The sequence below is a fragment of the Phacochoerus africanus genome, chromosome 11 (genome assembly GCF_016906955.1).
Source record: "Phacochoerus africanus isolate WHEZ1 chromosome 11, ROS_Pafr_v1, whole genome shotgun sequence".
In the NCBI taxonomy this organism is placed as follows: domain Eukaryota; kingdom Metazoa; phylum Chordata; class Mammalia; order Artiodactyla; family Suidae; genus Phacochoerus; species Phacochoerus africanus.
This window is the reverse complement of record NC_062554.1, coordinates 32,467,143-32,487,913: the sequence shown is the minus strand read 5'-3', so window position 1 is coordinate 32,487,913 and position 20,771 is coordinate 32,467,143. Positions and strand designations below refer to the sequence as shown.

Genomic DNA, 20,771 nt, shown 5'->3' with positions numbered 1-20,771 from the left:
GCCACCTTACTTCTCCCCTGAATCCCCACAGCAATCTACTCACTGGTATCACTTTTGAGTTGAAGAATAATCTCAAACTTATAAAATTAGCTTTAGAATTCAAAAGTAAATACTCTAGCATATTTTCAGCATGGAGTTACATAGCAATAATAATTAAGGAGGCATTAATCAGAGTGACTGTCAACCAATAGACTGAAATAAATCAGCAGCCTAAGGGACGCCATCTACCAATAAATACACCAAGTGCTACATACATTAATATTCAACAAAGAGGGCAAGACCTAACTTTACTGAGCTTGTAATTAGCTGCCACAGCTTCTCCAGTGAGAGAGCAATGAAAAGGCAAAGATGACGATGGTATCTTGAGACATATGCAGTCTATGAAGACTGACATATTATTAGTTCTGTTCCAACTCCACAGAGAAGGGAACCCAGTGAAACTTTCAAACGATGCCTGCTATATAAAACCAAGAAGTAGGTGTTTAGGAAATGAAGAGGCCACTAGGCACATATAATGATTTCAAAGACAGTAAGAATAGCAGGGAGCAAGAAACCAGAGTCACATCAATATAACTGATTCAACAAACACCATTCAGAACCAAGTGGGTCTTTTTTTTGAGAAAAATCACTGTGTCTGAAGTAGAAGGAGCTATGCAAATTCTCATCTGCAGTGTGATGGGTACTGACTGAAAAGTGTTCACGAAAGGCAGGTACAGGTACACAAAGGGCATCCTTGTCTTCAGAGGGAAATACTAATTTTATATATCATTGTCTAGAAACAGTGATTACTGTCACCCTAAGAGGAGATTTGTACCAGTCTCAACAGGAAAGTCTCAACACCCTCCAGCTGGGAGGGGTTAAAAGTGATCCTATTACATCATCTGGAGCCCATTCAAACGACACAATTTCAGAAACATAACCTATATCAGTCTGAACATGTGTAGAGGAAAAACAGAAACATATGTATTTTGGCCAACTCTTCCTCAGAGTTATTTTTCATCTTTAAAAAAAAAAAAGTTATCCAGGAGAGTTTGGTAAATTTTAACTGTGACCCCATCACTAGTAAGGATTAGTTCCAGGTAAGGCCTCAGAAATCTTATTTAGCTCATTTCTAACCTTAGCACAGGACTACTTGAACACACTTCCTTACTCTAAGTGTTTAACTAAGATGTGTCGATTCTGTTTCAGATTCTGTTTCATTTCTCTTCCACACTTTAATATCCTTTATAACCCCAAAGTATACACATTTTCAGTATCATTTAACACTCTTCTCTATGTTAGAGTGTTCTGGTCTGGTTTTGCATTGGTCACATAAGATTTTATGCAGATTTTTAAAGGGTTTGCTTCCTCTTTTTATAAAAAATTTCCACATGGAACTACTTTTTAACTATTCAAGGAAAGGATTGCTGAGAAAAAGTGGATCTTAAGAATTTGAACTTGAGATCAACAACATCTGTTACTACCTATGCTGAATCTATCTTAACCTAAACCCAGTTTCCATAAAAATCTAACTACTTACATCTCCTTGATTAGTTTACACACAGAAATATTAATATTCCTCCAGGACATTTACAATTGCCTATTGAAGACAGCACAGGTTACTCTTCTGAGCTATCAAAAGTGCACCTGCCAGGGAAAGCACTAACCAAAACGAAGATAAAACCAAGTTACAGACCTCAGGAGTTTAGCCTACATAAGCATACCAATAAACGATTTAATGAATTTAAGTAGACATAACTATTTTCTTTATCCTACCACCATCTAAATTGATGAAAAGCAGGTGGAAGGGAGGAAATGAAAGCAGGAAGACAGATGCACTGATTTCATAAGGCTATTTTACTTTAAAGCCTTACTTTTAAAAGCTATGTATACTGGATGAAGAACTCGAAAATGACAAAACAGACAGGATCAGCTCCATATATATATATATAGGAATTAAGTCTCCAGTCTCTCTGCCCCTTTACACTATTTCAGAATCTAAACCCTCTAAACTGATTCATATGCTGCCCAATGCCAACCACCCTGGTGTAACAGTATACAGTAATTCCTTTAAGAAAATCTAACATGAAGATTTAATGTGGCAAAACTGATGCTGAAGGAGACAAATGAATTAATCATTTGCCTGGTAAAAGCATTTACTTTAAGTATTGATTTAAAAGTAATCCTGGGAGTTCCCGTCGTGGCTCAGTGGTTAATGAATCTGACTAGGAACCATGAGGTTGCGGGTTTGATCCCTGGCCTTACTCAGTGGGTTAAGGATGTGGCATTGCAGTGAGCTGTGGTGTGGGTTACAGACGCAGCTCGGATCCCGTGTTGCTGTGGCTCTGGTGTAGGCCGGTGGCAACAGCTCTGATTCCACCCCTAGCCTGGGAACCTCCATATGCCACAGGAGTGGCCCAAGAAATGGCAAACACACACACACACAAAAAGTGATCCTGTAATATTTACATCAAATCATATAAACTGTCAATAATTACTGTTTGGGGCTTTATATAGTAAACCTAATAACTAAAAACTGCATACATAAAAATACAGCCTACACGCCATTTAAAAAAAATCTATTGTACACCCTCCTCCCTGGCCCAAGCAGAAAACAGGAAATTTATGTTCCAGAGAAGTAGACTCAGAGGATCCAGATTTAGATACATGGCACAGACAAGAGAAGGGATGAAGCCCCACACTTTCAGCCCTATAACACTGGCTGTCAGTCTCAATACCCATTATCACCATCAATGCTCTGCAGAGAGGACTGGAAATTTTATCTGGAGAAACTGGCCGCTACAAGAGAACCTAACTAAGATACTGATATTTAGGGCCCTCCCAACAACTTTCAGGGACTGCTTGGTTCCTGTTATATCACTCTCCAGAGAAGCCCACTTAAGAGTGAAAGCAGAAGAAAATTTTAAAAGAAACATCCACTATAATACCCTTAGAGAGGAGTTCCCGTCGTGGTGCAGTGGAAATGAATCTAACTAGGACATGACATTTCGGGTTTGATCCCTGGCCTTGCTTGGTGGGTTAAGGATCTGGCATTGCTGTGAGCTGTGGTATAGGTGCAGATGCGGCTCAGATCTGGTGTTGCTGTGGCTGTGGAGTAGGCTGGCAGCCACAGCTCAGATTAAACCCCTAGCCCAGGAACCTCCATATGTGGTGGGAGTGGCCCAAGAAATGGCAAAGAAAAGACAAAAAAAATATATTAAAAAAAAATTTCTTTAAATAAAAGACTGAAAGAAATTACACAGGGACTAATAAAATAATCTTTTCCAGGACCAAAGGACCGTTAGGGCAACTACACTGCAAAACTTTAAGGGGTATCACTCACATTGATGGCTGAGTTTCCAAACAATTCAATCTTTACAATGAATTGTTTAAAAGGTACATACCAAAACATATCATGAAATTTAAGACCTCCCCCGCAACCAAAGATTCTAAAATTCTCAAAGTAAGCAAATTAAGTTTAACTGTTCATCGAGAAGCTAGAATACGGCAAAAAAAAAAAAAAAATTAGGAGCTCCCATTGTGGCACAGAGGGTTAAGAACCCAACATAGTATCTGGGAGGATGCGGGTTCAATTCCTGACCTCACTAAGTTGGGTTAAGGATCTGGCATTAGCACAGTAGATCACAGATGTGGCTTGGATCTTGCATTGATGTGGCTGTGATGTAGACCAGAAGCAGCTACAATTCCGCCCCTAGCCCTGGAACTTCCATGTGCTGCAGGTGCAGCCATGAAAAGGAAAAAAAAAGGTAGCAGCAGCAGCTAGAATAGGAGTTCCTGCTGTGGCACAATGGGTTAAGGATCTGGCATTGTCTCTGCAGTGGCTCAGATTGCTGCTGAGGCACAAGGTGGATTACTGGCCAGGAAACTTCCATATGCCACAAGGGCAGCCAAAAAAAAAAAAAAAAGAGGCTAGAATAAAATGGAGCATTGCCTTCAAAACTCCAAGGGAAGGAGTTCCTGTTCTGGCTCAGCGGAAACAAATCCCACTAGTATCCATGAGGACTCGGGTTCAAACCCTGGCCTAACTCAGTGGGTGGGGGACCCAGCGATGTGTGAAGCGTGGTTTAGGTCTCAGATGCAGCTCGGATCCCCAGTTGCTGTGGCTATGGCACAGGCTGGAGGCTACAACTCTGATTGGACCCATAGCCTGGGAACCTCCATAAGCCATGCATGCCGCTCTAAAAAGCAAAAAAAAAAAAACCCAAAAAACAAAAAACCACAAACAAAAAACCTCCAAGGGAAAATAACTCAATCTTGAATTCTAAAATAGAACTGCCATCAAATGCCTACAGATAAAGATATTTTTAGACCTAAAAATCTCAATGCAGTTACCAACCATGCACCCTTTTTCTCAACAAACTCCTGAGGGATGAGCCAACTGTGAGAGTGCGCAAATCAAGAAGGAGAAAAGCAATAAATAGGGTATCCAACCAAAAAGAGTAATGCAAGGACTTGCCAAGATCAGACTGAAGGCAAGTCCCAGTGACAGACAACTCTGAAGCAAGCTGAGAGTAACCAATCTAGCCCAGAGCAGGAAGACAAAGGACTCAGGGATGTCTCCAAGGGGCCAAAAAAGCAACACAATCACAAATGAAAAAACAAAGTAATTAACAGTTCCAAGAAAATACCAAAGTTGTTCAGAAAATCATATTATACAGCTCAGCTGTAGGCAAACCCTAAAGAGTCCTAACAATGTAAGAATACTTAACAAAAAAGTTACAGTAATTACCCTGGAAAGATTAAGGAAATTTTAATTTAGGGATTAAATCCTAAAATTTTAGGATTTAGTAAATTTAAGATCCTAAAATTTTGATTTTAGGGGATGCAGAAAATTTTTAAAGTAGTAGCGCAGCGGAATTTTTATAAGGGGAGGGAGGAACTCTCAAAGGCACTGGAAGTGTTTTTACCTCTGGAGAATGCAAGCTGGAGATAAAGAAAAGGGGGTCAGGGAGTTCCCTTCATGGCTCAGCAGTTAATGAACCCAATCAGGATCCACGAGGACGCAGGTTCAATCCCTGGCCTCGATAAGTGGGTGAAGGATCCAGCATTGCCATGAGCTGTGGTGTACATCTCAGACGCAGCTTGGATCCTGCGTTGCTGTGGCTGTGGTGGAGGCCCGCAACTGCAGTTCTGATTTGACCCCCAGCCTGGAACCTCCATATGGCACCAGTTCAGCCATAAAAAGAATGAAAGAACGAATGAATGAACGAACGAGCGAAAGAAAGAAAAGGGGGTCAGAACTGCTTTTTTTCTTTATAACCCTTATAGCACTAAGGGATTTTCTAAATCTACGCACATGTTATTCCCCTAAAAATTAAATTTCAAAATAGGTGTTTATAGATGGGACTATAATAAAAACAAGTATCTTCAAACATCTCTCTCCTTTGCAGAATCTAGGTGTCTCCTCCCATACTTTCTCCTTTTTTGAATTTTCCAATTCTTTCTAATGAACATGCGTTATTTTTATAATAAAAAGCATACACCTCATTCAAAAATCTGCAAAATCAGATACACGGGGGAAGAAATGAAGGAAGGATAATTTTATAAACATAAAACAAAAGAACCTCACATTCATGCTTGTACAAAAAAGAAGAAAAATCCACCTCTTATCCCCACTTCCTAGATGATAGGGTTTAGTTGCTTCACCAAACCCTGCTTCATATTACAGTCAGTCGCTTTATGATAAAAAAAAAAGTTAAATTTCAAACAAACTCCTAAATCCACATTCATTTTGTAAAAGCACGAAGTAGCACTCTGAACGAAGAAAGCCACTGTACTCAAGTCCAGATCAACTAGTCTATAATAAGTTTTCATGCATGTATCAAAAAGGACATTCTCTAAAAGTATATTTATTGGTCAAACTTACTTTAAACCTTTTTAAACAAAAATTTCCTCACTAACATTAAGTAAGCAATTTCAAGAGGAAGGCGCTTTTAACAAAATGTACCTTCACTGCCCTCCAATCAAGACCCAGCTAAAAAATTTGATAAGTCTATTGACTAACATTATCCGGCAGGTGAAGAGAAAAAGAAGCACACCGAAGTGAAAACAGGTAAGTAATAGCACTAACCACAAATAAAGCACTGAAAACATCTGGTGGAAGAAAACGGCAATATTTTTAATAGATACCCCTATTTGCATTTTGTTAATTTCCAACATTATTCAGAGGAACATCTTATCATTTGATGTGTTGAAGACTATGATTCTTCTCATACTAAAAGCGAAATAAGGATTAAACCACTGACCACTTTTTCTTGTCTAAAATAGTAAAAGGAAAGAAAAAAAAAACCACAAAAAAAACCACACTGTGATTTATCCCAAACGTGTTTACTTTTAGGAGGGGTCAGGCCCTACGCAAATAAAAGCGCTTCCATGGTGGCAGTACTTATTCCCAGGAAACTTAGTACTACAGTACACGAGCAACCAGAACCATGAAGCAATTCCTCTTCGATAAAAACAAGGTCCCCTTCATGTCTTGAAGTTCCTAGAGTTTAGAAGCCGTTTTTTGTAAAAAACTGCCACCACTTAGTAACCATAAAGAACCATACAGCTCTTTAAGACCCTCCTTTATAGAATGCTACTCCACTACTATTAAACTCTCAAGCCATAATTAATGGCTAAATTATGCTATTACTGAAGGGAGCAAATTAAGTTTGGATAATCCTAAATCTTTACAACTGATTTTTAAAATGACTTCACTTTGATTTGCACTAAGCCTCAACTTCACTACTTATTTTGATAACTAAAAGGTCAGGTTTAGAGTTTACCTCTTCCCAAAGGCCTAAGGTAAATGCAGTTTATGGTCATGCTAGTATTACTATTTTAGAATGCTAATTTACATTATTTCTCCAACTCTAAAGTAAAACTTATTTCTCTACATTACTAATGAGAACTGATCTCAGGGTTTCAAAAACTTTTTTAAGTTTCAACTATTCAATTACTACCTAGGCTTTTTTCTTAATAGAAACCATGAGGCTTTGGGGGAGAACTATTTCTTGAACACTATTTTTTAAAGATAATATGCCTACCACCTTTCAGCTAATTGAGTTTGTTGCAATTAAGCATTTAGTTTGTTAACTAAATGCCTTTCTAGAGTTCACACTAAAAAACTCATTGTTTTTCCAAGGAATAAACTAATCTATCTTCTATTTACTGTCACATCCACTATCTTCCAACTGTTTCTTTTTCTTTTTCTTTTTTCCCTGCCACCGTATTCAACAGTTTCACCAGCATTTTTCTGCCTAAATCACTGTGGCACTGCAGGCCATTCTTCTTCCCAGAGTGGAGTGCCCACCCACTGAGCACAAGCAAGCATTTTTTTCAGAGAGCTGAGGGCATTCTTTAATCTTCTCTCTCTACTCAGCCTCAATCAGCAAGACAAACTTAGGCATGGCCCTTCCCTCAGTTAGGGAAATATTTTGGATTTTTTAAATTTTAATTTTATTTATTTATTGTCTTTAGGGCTACATCCATGACATATGTTCCCAAGCTGGGGATCTAATTGGAGCTGTGGCTGCTGGCCTACACCACAGCTCACGGATCTTTAAGCCACTGGGCAAGGCCAGGGATAGAACCTGTGTCCTCACGGACACTAAGTCGGGTTCGTCACCACTGAGTCACAATGGAAACTCTCTGTTAGGTAAATACTTTGGTTTTACACTTTTAACTATTCAAATATCCTCCAGGCCTTTTTCTTAATAGTAACCATGAGGCTTTGGTGGAGAAATATTTTTTAAAGATAATTTGCCTACCATCTTTCAGCTAATTGAGTTTGTTGCAATTAAAAACATTCACTTTTAAAACTTAAGTATAACTGACAAGTTATATTAGGCAAATATTTTCTGATTGCAATTTCAACAATTTACAAATTGGGGGTTTTTTTCAGTTTTTTTTGGGGGGGTTGCAGTTAACCCACAGTTAAGGGCAATATCATAAGCTTTTCATTTTTAAAGAGAAATCATTTGGGTTACACTTGATATAGGAAGAAACCAAGAACAGAATATAGCCTTACTCTCTATGAAACTATTCCTTTTAAAAACATCTACTCTATTATGGTAACAATATACACTGTATGTGTTCAGAGTCTTTTACTGGGCAAGTGTTTGGGAGAAGAAACAAGATCAAATTATTATAAGAAGAAACAGTTTAATTCCTCTCCTTTAATTGATACATGTCTGAAGAAGCTTTAATTAAGGCAGTGGAGCTTTCACTTCTGAAACAAGATATGTGGCCCCCCCCTAAAAAAAAAGAATCAAATCATTTATAGCAATTAATAACATCTGCAAGGCAAGTTCACTTAATGTTGGAATACTGACTAAGTTATATGCTGTAGAATGTTGAAAATCTCTGAAAAAAAATGACTTTTTAAACTGTGGATCAAGATACTCAACCTAACTTTTAATAAAATCACAGCCACAAGAAACCTTGAATCTTCAAGGACTAAAAACACTGAGACCAGTTATTCCAAAAATGGTAACAGAAATGAAACAAAATGCCCTTTTAAAAATTAGATCATTAAAACAATGCAAATCTACACACTTTTAAAATCACTGGATGAGAGTTCTTAAATTATAAGGTCCTATGTGGTACATTTTACACAAGAAGTTCTTTGTATGTTGTAATAGTTACAAGGCATTGGAGTCAATAAAATAAACCTAAGAAGTAAGAACACTCCTTGTAACCAGAGATATTACAGAATACTAATTCAGGAAGTTATTCAGCAGTCTATAAAGAAATAGGAAGTTGTCGACCAACTACTTGAAGAACTATTTCCTGTAGGAAAACTATAAGACAGATGAAGAAGGCAATAATTCTCAGAGCAATAAAATAATTCTTTTAAAATAAAGCTCAATACATAATGTATTATGAAGTTAGTTTTAAATAGCAAACTCAACAGAAGAAATGTTATACCCAATATACAGACTTTTAAAAAATACCCCCCACAATCATACCAGAGCCTGAACATGTGTCGTAGCTAGTACTACACTGCCACCTTATCACTTGCCAACCTAGGCTACAAATCTTCTTCTGAAAATCTCACTGATGGAGGCAGAGCTTTAAAAATTTCAATAATTGCCTGCCTATAATCCTTTAGTAGTTGTACTGTCTTGAAACTACAGGATGGGCCAACTGACTTCAAACTCATTCATTAATCATCAAAAGAAAAACAATCAGTTGTTTCCACAGTCAACCTTTCTAAGTTTTCAATCAAGTTTGCATGTTTGGACTACTTATGGTCAGGTTTCTTTATGCCAATTATAAATCTCAATATATTATGTACTTTGTAACTTAAAAGTCAGTTTCAACAAGTATCTAAAAAAGTGTATAGTAAGACACACCTTTCATTGTTGAAATGCTTGTAAAATCACCAACTAATTTAAATCTTCATTCTACATCTAGCTAATAATAAGCACCTTCTTTAGACACATGAAGAAGATATGTTAAGTACTGACCGCAAGGAAAGCCTGACTTTAAAATATGAAAACTAGAACAAAATGGACGCTGATGATAACAACTTGGCTCCACATGCTTCATTTATCATCATCTTCTTTGATTCATAGTCAGGACCAATGCTAATCTCATTCACCTGTGCAGTACACAAAAATAAATTCTTTATGACAACACACATGTCACACATCATGGAAATGGCGAACAACTGGATGTGAACTAATCTTTTCATAATTTTTATCCAAACTGCACACTGCTCATAAAGCAGATCCCTTAGAATATTATGAAGTTTTATAAGCCCACATCCATCCTCCACATTAAATGCACAGGGGCCTCTCTACAGTTCCTGACAGGTACCAACTATTCCATGACTTTGTCTGCTTTTACTGAGACCCATCTATCAGGGAAAACCCTTCTATTTCTGAAGGTCTGCTTTGAGAAAATTATTCCTTGGAGTCAAAAAATCTTCATGGTTCTTATCAGCTAATAAACCTAATTTTACTTCCATGCGTTGTCCCTCAAAAATCTTTAACAATAATCATGTTTATATCTCTCTTCTTCCCAGTTTTTTCTTTTCCAGGTAAGCTTCTCCACTCCTGAAACCACTACTCATATGGCATGATTTTCATATCATTTTGTCCTCTTTTACCTTTGCTACAGGCCCATTGGAGCAGAGTATCTGGAGTCGGGGGGGGGGGGGGTGTTTGTGTGTACCCTTCATTAATCCATCTTTGAGAGAAACTTCTCCAAGAACCACTAGAAACTTTTAAGAATAAATTATTTCAGGTCAAAACAAAATGATCATTCAAAATAATGAAAATGTAGGCAGATGTCACCTAGAAGCAATATTACAAAATACAAAAGACTAAGAGAGAAGCATAAATGTTGCTCTTTAATCACATACTTTTAGCTATAACATCAACCAAAGAAGAGAGGCAAGCCGGCTATTAAGCTGTTTAAAAATCTCCCCAGGTCAGCATGTGACCCAGCAGGGAGAGGTTCAAAAAAGTACAGCCTTTCTTTTTCCTAACAACCTGGTTTGTTTCCACTCCTTTTCCCTTCAAGACACATCCCTCACAGCTAGAAGCTCTTTCAATCATTTACTCTGGATGTCTGCTTGAGAACAAATGATCTTGCTCATGCAGATGAGTTTGCCAGACTTGTGTGTACTTTCCAGTCTCAGGCCCTTTATTGTTCTGGTTGAAACCTGACCCTTTGAAATGGATACCAGGATACCAGAAAATGAATTTTAAAAAGAAAAAAGTTGCAGGAAAGAAGGCAAAAAACTATAGAAACTTTTCAAGATCAGACTTTTTCCTCTGCTCTCCTACTGAATAAGCTTGTCACAAAACTGTATCTTACACTGCAAAGAAAAAATCTGCCCTGAAAGACAATCAATATAAAATACTAAGACACACAAAAGAACTGTATCACCAATTTATTATCTAATCTAATCAATGAAGGTTACATTTGCCTTGGTAATAGAATGTCAAGACAGATCTCAATCAAAACCTGGATTGTTTTTTACTTTATTATCTCAACATGATTAAATAGTACTAAGTAAGCTACTCTTTGAAAACATCAACTTCGGTCTATAATTACTTTTAGAAAACTTTTTGTATATACTTAATCCAAACAAGCCAAATTAAAATATTAAGGTCTTACCTATAGTTTCACAGTGAGAGGGAACAAAATTCTATTTTGATCCTTTTAACTTTAATGAAATTTTGCCATCTTGTTAAATATCCAAAAAATAAAGCTGACAAAAACAAATAACCCAATAGCCTTGTTTCTGTTTTCTCAGAGAAGAGGGATTCTGTTTTCAAGATCTGTTAACTTGAAAGGAGTCTGCCAAAGAACTACTGGACAACAAGCCTGAAAACTCATACTTCTCCTTACATTTTTGGGGGAAAACAAACTGATAAGTCACATCAAACTGCAGGTAAATGGCTTGTTGTTTTACAACCTAAAATACTATAAAATTAAATTCCTAGGTAAGTCCCACTTATAGTTCCTTCTGCCAGTAAAATGTTTGTTTATAAAGTAGTGCCATACATATTTCATATAACTATACCAAACCCATAATTCTCACAATTAGAAATTTTTCATGGGATTCTTTCCTTATGAGCTAATTAATAGGTTTGAAACATATATCCAAAGTTGGCACAAAAGATTATTAAAAGGCTATGAACGAGGCATCAATAAAGCTTTTAAACTATTATCCAAAAAAGGTATTTAGGTCTTATTAAACTGAAAAAAAAGTTACAGAAGACATAACTGAGCTTGATGTAAATATTAAGTAAAATATAAAAGCAAATGACATTTTATATTTTGGTACCACCTATGTTTTCCAAAATAGGTTTTTTTTTTTTTCCTCAGAAAACCATCACCCATCATTATTTTCACTTACTTTAAGAAGTATCTCTGACCAGAAGATGTTTTGGCCATCTCCCAGCCCGCTGGCAGAGGTACATCATCAGGTATCTCAAAAGAAGACTGTCGAAGGTGTTGAGCAGTGGGTGTAGCTGCTGGGCCAGAGACTACTCCAGTGGGGGTCAGTGTCCCAGGAGATATGGCTCCCAGCTGCAGGGAAGCTGGAGAGGAATGAGCTCGAACATGCTGTGGAGTCAGGGCCCCTGCAGTGCCCGCATCAGTACTGGCCTATTAGGAATATTAAAATGAAAATTTCTTAAAAATTGTTTTCACTTTAAATTCCTTAGATATTTGGTTGCAGTGAAACTCTAAATACCAAAGACAAATTTCAGCATTTAGTATCTGACAAAAAGGTATATAGATTTGCAGATGGATACTTTGCTTATGTAAAGGCCAAGACAGTATGAGTGCTTTTCCAAATTCTAAAATGTTCTGGGTATAAACAAAACCCAAGGGATATAACTATGCTTTAAACTAGGTTTTAAGTAATATTTTTCCCAAGCCAAGCCCTAAACATATGATGGTAGTCATTTTTTTTCCCCCACTACGGACAAATGTCATCAATAAAGCAACCACCAAAATTAACATAACTTTTAACGAATACAAAAGATCCAAAACCATCCATAGGTTCTTAAAAGCCACCTAATGAATGAATACCTAACCATTTATATATATATATATATATCTAAATGATAAAGACGTCAAGAATTCAACTATAACACCACTTAATTTACATGCTTACATTATTTACAACTGTGTAACAGCAGAAAAAATTCTGCACTCAAGACTCCAAAGGTCAGGGTTCTATCCAAGCTGGCTAGTGTGACACTGAGTATCTGATTCTCTGAGCCTCAAATTTTCTCACTTGTAAAAGAGCTTATTTTCATGATGAAAAAATGAGGACATGAATGAATTTATATCCAATAATTTGTGGGCAATAGTATTTACAATCCACATTTGTACTATTCATAAGTTAGTATAGCTATTTAAATTCCTTGATTAGAGTTAGGGCTTGATTACCAAAAGTTAGAATTTCTTAGAGTGATATAGACTGGAAGCAATCAGCAGAGGCATTTATGCCTTGATGGTAAATCATGTACATTCTGAGTTTACAATCAGAATAAATTTGAATCAGAAATTATTAGTAGAAATAAAAGTCAAACTTATAGATGCACAACACGATTAAAAAAACTCATTAAAACAAAAAAAAACTAAAGGGGATTATAAACAGAATGAATCTATAAACCGCTATTATTCTTGTGCAATTATTTACATGAAGAATAAGTACACTTTTCAGTTGCATGTCTTTTTGGCTTATAGACACCACAAAATTCGGAATACAATCTCCTCTGAGTATTATACTCTCAAAACATATTAAGTAACTAGCAGCATAGCTGTAACTAGACTGTGAGGTGCAATGCCAACATACATTTTTGCCCATTAGTCCAGAAGCTCATTTCCAGGGATAAGAGAAAAAAGCATACCTTAGTCTACACCTTTCAAATTGAAGTATTTAGGGCAAGCACCTAAACTGTTTTTTCCTCCCGACTCCTTAACCCAAGTTTTTGCCAGCAGGTTAAGGCAGTTTTTCTAAGTTCCAAAACCCCTTGGTCTGCGGCAAGAGAACGTACCACAGGCCTGCAAATAGGAGGGGCGAAGGGAGTGGGGGCGATAACTGTTCCTTCCACTCAAGTTACAGCCGAGTGGACTAACTACACTGCAGTATTTGGAAAACCAATTAACTTTTGGGCAAAGTTCTTATGCTGAAGTTTAGCCTGAAGCAAGTTCTCTTTAAAGAAAAAAAAAAAAAAGGAAGGAAAGAAAGAAAAACCTACACTAAACAAATCTACTGGGACCGTTCAGAATGTTAACACTTTCATAATAGTTTCACTTCAACGTTAGATCAAGTTGTCAAAATTATCGAACGCTGTGTTTGTGGAACAGCCATGTTCATATCCTCAGTGAGAATTACAAAGCAATGGCGAGCCTCGAATTAGTCATCGCTTCCCAAACATTAACTTCTAATCACAGTTGAACCAGGCAGGACTCGGCCTATGAGTCAACCTGCAGTGCATTATCAAAGGCTTGTGTTAAAACCTAGGCACTGTAAGCACAACTCAGGTCCTGCGCAACGTGCAGATGTGGCTAATTTAAAAGCATTTCAGCAGACTGTAAATAATAGTCTGCAATTGGGAAGCCAACACGTGAACCTACTAGGTTTGATAAGAGTGAGCCTGCCTGAGTTCCAAGGCGCAAGGGAAGGGCAGGGGTGAAAGCACTAACTCCATAAACAACTTCCAGGAAAGTCTGGATCCTGTATTCAGAAAGCGCCGGGGCCGCGAGGAAAATAAATGCTTTCGGGAGGGGGAGGGGGAGAAAGAGCGAGAAAGTAAATGGACTGGTTCAACCCCCACCCCTAATCAACACTGGAAAACAAGAGAACAATTATTTGACTCCCCAGGAGACTGAAGTGGACCGAGAGGCCCCGAAGGAAAGGGGGCCCAGGGCTCAACTTCACAAACTCGGCCGCCGCTGGCAGCTCACCCACACACAGATGCCAGAGGCCCCCCTCCCCCTTCCCGGGCCCGCGGCGGCGGCGGCGGCGGCGGCGGCGGCGGCGGGAGCGAAGGTGCGGAGCGCGCGGAGGCGCGCGCATTGTGCAAGCCCACCGTGGCCCGGGCCGACTCTCCCCACCCCCTTCCTTCCTCCCCACCTCCCTCGCCACTCCCGCCAACCTCCCGGGAACCCCAGGAAGAAAGAAAGAAAGGAAAGGGAAAAGCACGCCCCCCGGGGCAGCAACCGCAGAGAAACTCCGAGGGGAAAAACAAATCTCGGCCCCGGACTCTGGGAGAAGTGGGGAGCCGCGGCCGGGCGGGCGTCTCCGGTCCCTCTGGCTCTCCGCGAGCCCCCGTCCCGCCACCGCTAGCGCTCCCGGAACCCCCCCACCGCCGGCTAGGACTGGCGGCCGCCGCTCCCGAGCGCCCCCGGGCTTGGGGCCCGTCGACGGGGAAGTGGGGTGAGGGGCGGCGAGGTTACCTGTCGGGAGTGGGATTTGGGCTCCGGTGGCTTGAAGAAGGAGTCAGGCAGCTTCCGGAGCCTCATGGGCACGGTCTGGGGCACGTTGGCCGTCTTGGGGTTCATGACGGCGTTGAAAAGCGCCTCCAGGTCGGTCTCCGAGTCCCCCCGAACGTGCACGATCTGGTGTCCGGCGGGGGGGGCCTGCGTCGCCGCTTGGGACCCCGGGGGTGCCGGCTGCCCCGGCCCGGACGGCGGGCCCTGCCCCTGGGGGGGCTGCGCAGGCGGCTGCCCTTGGCCCTGGGGGGCTGGCTGAGGCGGCGGCTGCTGCTGCCCGGGATCCATGGTTTCTGCCTCCCCCGACGCGCACCCAGACTAGGCGGGCAACGGCTCCACCCGGGCGCCCCGGCTCGACGGGTCGAGAGGGGAGAAGCGGCAAGGGCAGTGGGCCAGCGGCGGGAGCGGCGTTCGCCTCGCTCTCAGGGCCGGGGGGCTGCGCCGCGGCCCCGCATCCCCCGCCCCGGCGCCTCTGCCCCCGCCCTGCGCCCCGGCTCCACTGGTCCGGCGGCTGAGCCTCGGGAGGGGCTGCCAGAGACCCGAACCTGCAGCGCCCGAGAACTTTTTTCCTTCACTCCCCTGACGGATGCCGGACAGCTAGTTGCCTTTCCCCTCCCCCTTTCTCTCTTATTTCCTTTTCGTGTTCCTTCCTTCCTCCCTTTCTTTTCCCCGGCGGCGGCTGCGCCCGACTGAGACAGAAACTTGCCTCGGACGCCAAAACTAAAGTTGAGAGAACCGCCCGCCCGAGCCGCGCGCGGCTCCGCCTCCTCACGGCTCTTCCTTCCTCTGCGCGCCCGCCCGCACCGAATCTGTGGCCGGCCGCGGAGGGAAACTTTCCCCAGCAAGTTAACTACATTCCTGCAGACTCTGGGCCTCCAACGCCCCTCCCGGCCGCACGTGACTAGCCCGCCCGCCGGCCTGGCCTCTACCGGGCTTCGGGCCGGGGCCGGGGCCGGGAGCGTGCCTGGGGATCCGCACCAGGAGGGCGGCTGGCCCGACGACGAATGTTGGATTTAGACTGGGTTGGAGTTTGGTCTCTGCGGGGAACGCGGCCGCCCTTGGCCGCAGGAAGTCCTCCCGCCCGGCGCGGCCGGTTCCCCGCCAGTCCCCGGGAAAGGTTGAAAGGCTTCCTAGATGCGAAACAGCTAAGGCTGAGAGAAGTCTAGAGAGGACGTGTAAATCCACTTAAACCCTCCCCGCGTTAGCTCTACTTGACCAACTCGAGTGTCAGTATGGGCTCAAAGCCTCAAGACTAGATTGGAGCACAATGGTACCTGTAACAGACACTGATTTTAATAAGGGTCCATTTTTTTAACAACTTGATTTTTTAAACTTCTTATTAATATGCAAAACACACTTGAATGGAGTAAACGATTACTGTAATTTGAAGCTCGAAGACCAGATCTGTGACAAGGTAATTTACTAAATAACAAAAAAATTGCCTGTTTAAAAAGTGAAAACTTTTTTTAGTGCTCAAACTTGCAGCAGAGTTATGAAAACCTCAACGCAAAAAAAAAAAAAAAAAGCTTAATTTGGGTTATAAGCGGTCATCTGTGTACCTGTCATTCATCCTCCAAGGGATAGGCGCCTACCTCTTTGTTATCCCTGTGCCTGGCACAAGCACGGACTCGGTAAGCAGTAAGAAATGAACAGGTGAGAAGCTCACCCCACGCACCTGGTTCTCTTTGTGGCAGTGTTATAAATGCAAGGAGTCCATTTGAAATCACTCAGAAGCAATGAGACTTTTTAAATTCATACATTGTGATTTTTTAAAAAGCCACTTTACTGAGATATAGTTCACACACCATACTATGTGTCCATTTAAGCAATCCAATGTTTTTAGAATATTCTAAGGGTTATGCAAAATTATTCTGATTTTAAATCCACTAGTTCATTCTGAAGAAAACTAGCTTCCTGTTTTAATGATTTTGTCTGCAATGCTAGTCAAACAGATGTATAAATAGAATTAAGCAAGAAAAGGTCCCCTGAGCAAAATAACAATAATAATAATTATCTCTTTCTCCAGCCAGGACATGCCCTGGATAACTCTGAGGAAGGATCTTCATCACTTGGTGTTGCCAGGGGAAAAAGACTTCAGACCCTCAAGATTTTAAGGCAATATTCTAATCAACTACTCTGAACCCAGTTTTGACTGAAGAAAGGGATCTGCCTCCATGATGCCCATGACTGCTGCTTATATTTATCCCTTACCCCATCCCCAAATGTCAAGTATATTTAACCACGAATGTATAGGTTCTGGAGTTACAGAGATTTTTCAGATCCCAGTTCCATCATTTACTAGCACTGTGACACTGGACAAGTTTTTTCCTATTCTTTCATTTCTTTAATATCAAGATCATGGATAATGACACCTACTTCATAAGTTCGGACAATAAAATGAGTCAATGGACATAGAGTAAGCACTTGGCCCAGTTTTCGGCTACTTTGTGTTGAGATCTGCATAAATGTCAGCTATCTGTGTTGTCTCATGTTCATGGGTTTCTTCACAGGTAGTGGCATGGCCTCTCCTTTGCAGCAGTGACCCCCAGGGACCACTCACATCCAGTAATTAATCCCTTCCTCTCACACCCAATAATTAATTCACACAGACAAAGGCTTTGGGCAGAAACTATGCATTAAAATTTTCAACCGGAAGTAAAAAAAAACCAAAACTTTAAGATCCACAGTGACTGAAAACCTGGGATTATAATGGAAGCTGTCCCTTTACTAGAGTATTTATTACCATGAACACTATAATTAAAGGGTTTAGGGTACATCAGTGGTTGCTTTGTTCACTATTGTTTCACCTACTATTCAACTGAGAACAAAATTACTTTGATAAGTGGATTTAAAGGCTGTTTGGAGTGATTTTATATTCCATAAGCTCCTCTGCAGCATCAACCAAGATTTTGTAATTGACTGTTCCTCATGTATAAAATTTCAGGAGTTCCTGTTGTGGCTCAGCAGTAATGAACCCGACCAATATTCACGAGGATGCAGGTTTGATCCCTGGCCTTGCTCAGCAGGTTAAAGATCCGAGTTGCCACAAGCTGTGGCATAGGTCACAGATGCAGCTTGGATCTGGCGTTGCTGTGGCTGTGGTATAGGCCTGCAGCTGCAGCTGCAGCTCCAATTCAACCCCTAGCCTGGGAACTTCCACATGCCTCGGGTATGGCCTTATTAAAAAAAAAAAAAAATTCAGTTACAGGTTAGTAAGGAATAAAAATAATATATATTCAACCCTTTGTCCCCCCTTTCCTTCTTCAGCCCCACTTTTAGGGCAATGATCAGTCTAAGGAAACTTGATATAGGGAGTTGCCTTCTTCACAGAAGATCCATGTTATCCTGGATCATTTTCAATGTCCATGTAGATCACTATCTGAGAACATTAGCCTTACAATGACTTGCCCTCTCAACTACAATAGACCCTTTTCTCCACTTCACTTTAGCTATCTGTGTCTATGTCCACACCTTGCTATCATCCAGAAATACTCCAGTTGTGAAATCAAACTATATTATTCTCATAATTACTTGCACCTCATTTATTATTAACCTCTCTTTTCTACCAACCTATCACTCCTGTTTTCACTTCTTTTCCAATTCAGTTTAGACATCATAACTCATTCAACCTCTCATAATCATTTGTGCCCTCAATTCTATTGTCCCATGTATTCCAATGAACTGTATCCATTAAACTGGATTAATCCAGTCATCTGTCTTTTCTACTCCAACACTTGAGGTTTATGGGGACCTGAGTCCCACGTTCATTAAAAGCTTCAGTCAAAGCTTTTGACATGCTAAATAAAGTTATACTATCATCCCACAGATATACCTATGCGATTATAAGAAAGCATTCACTGTAGAATTTAAACCCTGTCTAGTACCAAATGGCACCTGTCTGTAATGCATTATAAATTAATATTTTAAGTAAATTCAGTAATTATCTGAAGAGTGTAATTATACTGCATTGAAATGATTGTATGTTAAAGTTATTAATTTCCTAAGCGTAAGCATTTGAAACATACACTGATTTTGTAACCCTCTCTTGGCATTCCAGCATGCTGGAGTATCCTAGGGGCTTGAAAAGAGAAAGTGTGCAGCCCTCTCCCACTCCCAGCCTCTGGAAAGCCTAGCTTGGCAACCGGGTTCCTGGGGGCAAATAGAGGTAATTTCACAGGCTGGTAGTTTGATGCCCCTCCATATTTATCACCTCTGACCATTTTTCCTTGTGTCCATAGTCAGCTTCTCACTCATATGATCACTCATACTTTACCACTCATACTTATCATGTTTATTCATATTATCACTCATACTTTACCACTCTCCTTATCATGTTTATTCATCATCCCCCTGCTCTTCAGAAAATCATATCACCTCCAGCTGCTCAGGGAAGTGGAGGCCACCACAAAGCTTCAGAAATACATATACATCTTGTATACAGGTCCTTCCCACCACAGGCACACTTTTGGAAAGAGCAGCCCACATGCCTATTCTTCACTTCCTCATCTTTTGTTCATCTGTCCTTTGACTCAACACATCTAAAGCTGAACTCTTTACCCCTACCCTCCTCCTCCTACCACACACACACCCTCCCAAGACACATCCTCCTCTGATTCACCATCTCAGTTAATGGCATCAGGATCTACCCACTTATTCAAGCTGGAAAATGGAATGTCCTCTTAATCACCTCCCTCTTACCATCACTTATATCTGACCAGTTATTAATGTGTGTTAATTTTCTTTCACATCTTTGAAAGCCTGCTGCCCAACTCCAGGTGTATTTCCACTTGAAAAAGCCATTTTTTCCTCTCACCCTTTGGTCTCTGCAGATGATATTCTTGCTGTTTGGAACTCCCTTACTCCCCCTTTCATCTGATTTTCCTTGGTTCTCAATTTGCAAGATTTCTCTAATGGGAAATCTTCCTGGTTCTCCCCTTCTCACTGGTCTCCACCCCACAGTAGGTAGGAGGCTTCTCCTCTGGGCTCTCTCGGAATCCAGCTACCACTTCTTTTTAATGTTTCTGTGTCCCCAACACCACTCTGGGTACTTTCTCAACCTTATCTCCCATCTCTTTATTCCCATGCCAGCACCACTTAACAATAGGTGCTCAATAAATATAGAAAAGGAGAGGAAAGGGGTAAGGAGAGATTTCAGAGCTCAAAACTAAAGGTATGGGTTTGCTGCCATGATTCCAATTTTGACAATTCAGTCTTCACAGACCAGATGTTTCTATATCATATACCTTTACTACTTAACAACATTTAAGAAATGCTAATGAATTTGCCTAAATTTTCAAATGAAATGAAAGCAACAGTTAACATTATGTCAGATATTGTGCTAAGTACTTTAAATAGGGTATCTCATTTAATTCTTATAAAAAGTCTTTTAGGAGTTCCCGTCGTGGCACAGTGGTTAACGAATCCGACTAGGAACCATGAGGTTGCGGGTTTGATCCCTGGCCTCGCTCAGTGGGTTAAGGATCTGGCATTGCTGTGAGCTGTGGTATAGGTCAAAGACATGGCTTGAATCCTGTGTTGCTGCGGTTGTAGTGTAGACTGGCAGTAGTAGCTCCGATTTGCCCCCTACCCTGGGAACCTCTATATGCTGCAGGTACAGCCCTAAAAAGAAAAAAAAAAAAAGTCTTTTAAGTTAAAAATTAAAAACTAACCTCTTACAGGTAAGGAAATCAAGCACAGATTAAATAATATGCCCAAAGTTGTACTGCTAGTAGATGGTGGAGCTGAATTTGAATCTACAGTTTGGTTTTTATTTTTTTTAATTTTTTTGCAGGGGGCCACACCTGTGGCATACAGAAGTG

General features: G+C 40.7%; 1 protein-coding gene and 1 long non-coding RNA gene across 9 annotated transcripts in view; one reads left to right on the top strand and one right to left on the bottom strand.

Moving 5' to 3' along the window:
• Window positions 1-15,652, bottom strand: part of YAP1 (Yes1 associated transcriptional regulator) — a 113,868-nt gene extending 98,216 nt beyond the window's left edge. For 5 of the 8 annotated variants that reach the window (XM_047751945.1, XM_047751943.1, XM_047751947.1 and 2 more), the window contains exons 1-2: window positions 14,917-15,626; window positions 11,858-12,108 (exon numbers count right to left, since the gene is read on the bottom strand). In XM_047751945.1, the coding sequence (XP_047607901.1) occupies window positions 11,858-12,108; window positions 14,917-15,240 (575 nt within the window). In that variant the 5' untranslated portion in view covers window positions 15,241-15,626. Of the gene's footprint in view, window positions 1-11,857; window positions 12,109-14,916 lie in introns of all 8 variants that reach the window. The other 3 variants (XM_047751944.1, XM_047751948.1, XM_047751941.1) reach the window with 2 other exon arrangements.
• Window positions 15,653-16,373: 721 nt separating this feature from the next.
• On the top strand, window positions 16,374-17,372 carry LOC125110589 (uncharacterized). The gene is made up of 2 exons (XR_007130672.1): window positions 16,374-16,605; window positions 16,979-17,372. It is a non-coding gene; the product is annotated as an uncharacterized LOC125110589 (long non-coding RNA).
• Window positions 17,373-20,771: the final 3,399 nt, after the last annotated feature.